This window comes from Oryctolagus cuniculus, chromosome 1 (genome assembly GCF_051225735.1).
Source record: "Oryctolagus cuniculus isolate XC-2025 breed Fujian yellow rabbit chromosome 1, ASM5122573v1, whole genome shotgun sequence".
Lineage (NCBI taxonomy): Eukaryota > Metazoa > Chordata > Mammalia > Lagomorpha > Leporidae > Oryctolagus > Oryctolagus cuniculus.
This window is the reverse complement of record NC_142867.1, coordinates 62,210,893-62,214,960: the sequence shown is the minus strand read 5'-3', so window position 1 is coordinate 62,214,960 and position 4,068 is coordinate 62,210,893. Positions and strand designations below refer to the sequence as shown.

At 40.8% G+C, this 4,068-nt stretch overlaps 1 protein-coding gene across 1 annotated transcript; it reads left to right on the top strand.

Moving 5' to 3' along the window:
* Nucleotides 1-1,385: 1,385 nt before the first annotated feature.
* On the top strand, nt 1,386-2,336 carry OR51F2 (olfactory receptor, family 51, subfamily F, member 2). The gene has a single exon (NM_001171429.1). It carries the CDS (start codon nt 1,386-1,388, stop codon nt 2,334-2,336), a length of 951 nt encoding a protein of 316 aa, NP_001164900.1.
* Nucleotides 2,337-4,068: the final 1,732 nt, after the last annotated feature.

The following is a 4,068-nucleotide window of genomic DNA, read 5'->3' as shown; positions in this document are numbered from 1 at the left end:
ACCTAGTGGCATGATTTCTTTTTTTCTTCATTTTCTTTAAAAACATTTTGTTCATTTGAGAGGTAGAGTTATGGGCAGTGAGAGGGGAGACAGAGAACCACCCTTCTGTTGGTTCACTCCCAAATGGCCGCAATGGCCGGAGCTGGGCTGATCTGAAGCCAGAGCCAGGAGCCTCCTCCAGTTGCTTCCCATGTTGGTGCAAGGGCCCAAGCACTTGGGCCATCTTCCACTGCCATCCCTGGCCATTAGCAGAGTGCTGGATAAGAAGAGGAGCAGCTGGGACCAGAACTGGCATCCATATGGGATGCTGGTGCTGCAGGCGGAAAATTAACCTACTACGCCACAGCGCCAGCCCCTTCATTCAGACCTAGTTTCTTTTTTCAAAGTCTTTCATCATCAATTAAACCACAAAACGTCAGCAGAAAACAGTAGACATGCAATTTAATTTAATGAGATGTATGAGTACCATCCTTAGATGTTCAGATTTATTTGATCTGGGCTGTGATCTTGGCTTCATATATTTTGAGGAGCTGTCCAAATGATTTTTAATGTGCTGGCATGGTTACAAGCTCTAATATAGTAGACTCATTTTATTGATAAGTTTTGAAAAGAGGGCTCCTCTTCCCTCCTTCTCTTTCTCCCCCCTCCTCCTTCTGTTTCCCCCTCCCTCCCTCACTCCATCTTTTTCTCCATTTTTTAAAAAAATATTTTTGGTGTTTCTCAACAGCTAGTTCCTTCCTCTGCAAAGTGCATATACTGCTATGTACCTACAAGAGGCAGGTGTAGGAATATAATTAAATAATACATATAAAATCCCAACATCACAGGGATCTCTCAACAAATGGGATCAATGCTTCTTATTCTTAGAGTGGTTTCTTGGACCACCCTATCATCATATATACTCAGATATGCTCTGGACATTCTTCTAAATCTATCCCAGTGAAGCTAAATAGGATCATCCACATTTCAAATATGACTTGGTTTGCACACTGCTTTATTCCATATTCAATTATTTATTTTAAAAAAATGCCAGAAATCAGATTTCTCATTAAATTTACTTAGGTGTTCTACCTAGGACTTTATAGTTGGGGATGATTTAATTGTGATGTTGTCATTACAGAGAATTATAGGCCCACTATCCTTAAGAAAATGTGTGTGGGACAACTCAAGGGATTCTCTTTTTTCAGTCAATGTGAAATACTGAGAGTCTAGGAGAGAAGTTTGAAGGGCTAGGAAACTCAGAAAATACTAAAGCTGTTCAAGAATTAGTAACAGTGATTTAGTGAACCTTTGAGTGCCAGAAGGATGTTCTAAGTGATAGGTAAAATGTTTATTACATGATATATTCAATTATCTAAATTTCCCTTTCTCCTCAGTCCTTCACTATGTTGCTCCTCAATCATACCAATGCTGAGCCTCTGACCTTCTTCCTGACGGGTATCCCAGACTTGAGAGCATCCCAGGTATGGATCTCCATTCCCTTTTGTCTCCTGTATGCTGTTGCCCTCTCTGGAAACAGCATGATCCTGTTGGTAGTACTCCGTGAACAGAGCCTCCATGAGCCTATGTATTATTTTCTCTCCATGCTCTCAGCCACGGACCTGAGCTTGTCTCTCTGCACACTCTCCACTACCCTTGGTGTCTTCTGGTTTGAGGCCCGAGAGATCAATTTAAATGCCTGCATTGCCCAGATGTTCCTTCTCCATGGATTTACTTTCATGGAGTCTGGGGTTCTTCTGGCCATGGCCTTTGATCGTTTTGTGGCCATCTGTGACCCACTGAGATACAACAGCATCCTCACAAATGCCAGGATTTCCCAGATTGGGGTGAGCGTGTTGATAAGGAATGTTGCTGTCATGTTGCCAGTTGTGCTTTTTGTCAAGAGGCTGTCCTTCTGCAGTACTCTTGTCCTTTCACATTCTTACTGCTACCACGTTGATCTCATTCAACTCTCATGCACAGACAACAGAATCAACAGCATCCTTGGTCTGTTTGCACTCTTCTCCACTACAGGGTTTGACTGCCCTTGCATCTTGCTGTCCTATATCCTGATCATCCGATCTGTTCTCAGCATTGCTTCCTCAGAGGAACGGCAGAAAGCCTTCAATACCTGCATATCACACATCAGTGCTGTGGCCATCTTCTACATCCCTCTCATCAGCTTGTCTCTTGTCCATCGCTACGGCCATTCAGCACCTCCATTTGTGCACACCATCATGGCCAACGTCTTCCTACTTATACCTCCTGTGCTCAACCCTATCATCTATAGTGTGAAGACTAAACAGATTCGAAAGGCCATTATCAAGATCTTAATTCAGAAGCAGCGCCAAATCTAATCATCACTCATCTTGGGATAGATAAAATCATCTATGAATAACTGTTTGCTAATAAGTGCTATGATAATATGATCATATAATTGCATGCAAAATACTTAGACTTGCCTCCAAGAGTCGGAAGTATGCCACTTACAGGTACGATGAGAATTTCTTAGTTTCTTTGTCAGTAAATCCATATCAACACCACTTAAATTATGTTTTCTTAATATAAAGTGAAATACTGTGGCTAAACAATTAGTCATTTTTGCAAGTCATGTGAAAGCCTTGCAAGATATTAATTCATGAGCTAGCAGTTAAAATGTCAGTTAAGATGCCCACATTCCATATCAGAGTATTCGGGTTTGATACCTGGCTCTGTCTCCTGACGCCGGCTTCCTAATAGAGCAGACCATAGTAGCCAGGGATGATAGCTCAAGTAATAGAGTACTTGCCACCTTTTAGGGGAGCTGGATTGAGTTCCTAGTTCCTGAGTTCTTCTCAGCTCAGTTCCAAGTGTTTCAAGCATTTGGAGATTGAATCAGACAGCAGATAAAAGAATGGATGTATTCTCCCTCCCTCCCTCTTTTCCTTCCTCCCTCCTGTCCTCCCTTCCTTCCTTCCTTCCTTCCTTCCTTCCTTCTTTCCTTCTTTCCTTCTTTCCTTCTCTTCTCAAATAAATAAATACATATTTAAAACATTAATTCGGTCATTAATTAATTATATTCATTTGAGAGAGAGAATTCAATCTATATCTCTGGGTGACAATTATCTGCTGCCTACCAGGGTGCACATTAGCAGGAAGCTGGGATATGGAACAGAACCAGGACTAAAAACACAAGCAATATGCTATGAGATGTGGGTGTCCCAAGTGGCATTTTAGCTGTTATGCCAAACGCCGACCCTTCTTAAAATTTAAGAAGTCCATATTTAACATGGGAAACTTTTTCAGTGTGTCAGTTCTTTCCTTAATACATGCAAAACTTCTCTTTAGTTAGCTTTTTCCTAAAATTATTGACTGTCTACATGCTTCCAAAATAGGCATAACACACAGCAAATCCAAAATACACATGAAAGTAATTCAGTGTTGGCGCTTGCATAGGTGGAATTATTTTGCTGATTATGTTCAGAGCATAACCAATATAAATACAAAATATTACACCAAGTGCTTAACACCAGTTACCACTGATGTTAGCTAGACATTAAAAGTTGGTAATAACATTGCTAACATTCCAGGAATGAGGATAACACTATGTTTAAAAAATGTTTATTTAATTATTTTCGTATACTTGAAAGGCGGAGAGGGAGACAGAGAGATTCAATATGCTGATTCATTCTCAAATGCCCACAAGAGCTAGATCTGCACCAGGCTGAAGCCAGGAGCCAGGAACTCCAGCCATATGTCCTTTATGGGTGGCAGGGGCCAAATCACATGAGCCACTATCTATTACCTCCCAGGGAGCACATTAACAGAAAGCTGGGTTGGAAGCGTAACAGCTGGGACTTTGATATGGAAGGAGGGTATCCTAAGCACTGGCTTAACCTGCTATGCCAAAACATTGACCCCAAGTTCACAGTTCAGATCATTGTGCCATAGTTATTTAAGATGTTCATTGAGTTTAGAGGAAGTGGGTAAAGGATACATGGGGCCTTCCTGTATTATCATTATAGCTCTTCTATAAATTTAAGACCATGTCAAAATTATGTTTTTTTTTTCCCAAAGAAACCATATATTTAATGAGTACAAATTTCATAT

What these genes read in the sequence shown, in the direction of transcription:
- OR51F2 (NM_001171429.1), top strand. Translation starts at nt 1,386, where the DNA reads ATGTTGCTCCTCAATCATACCAATGCTGAGCCTCTGACCTTCTTCCTG.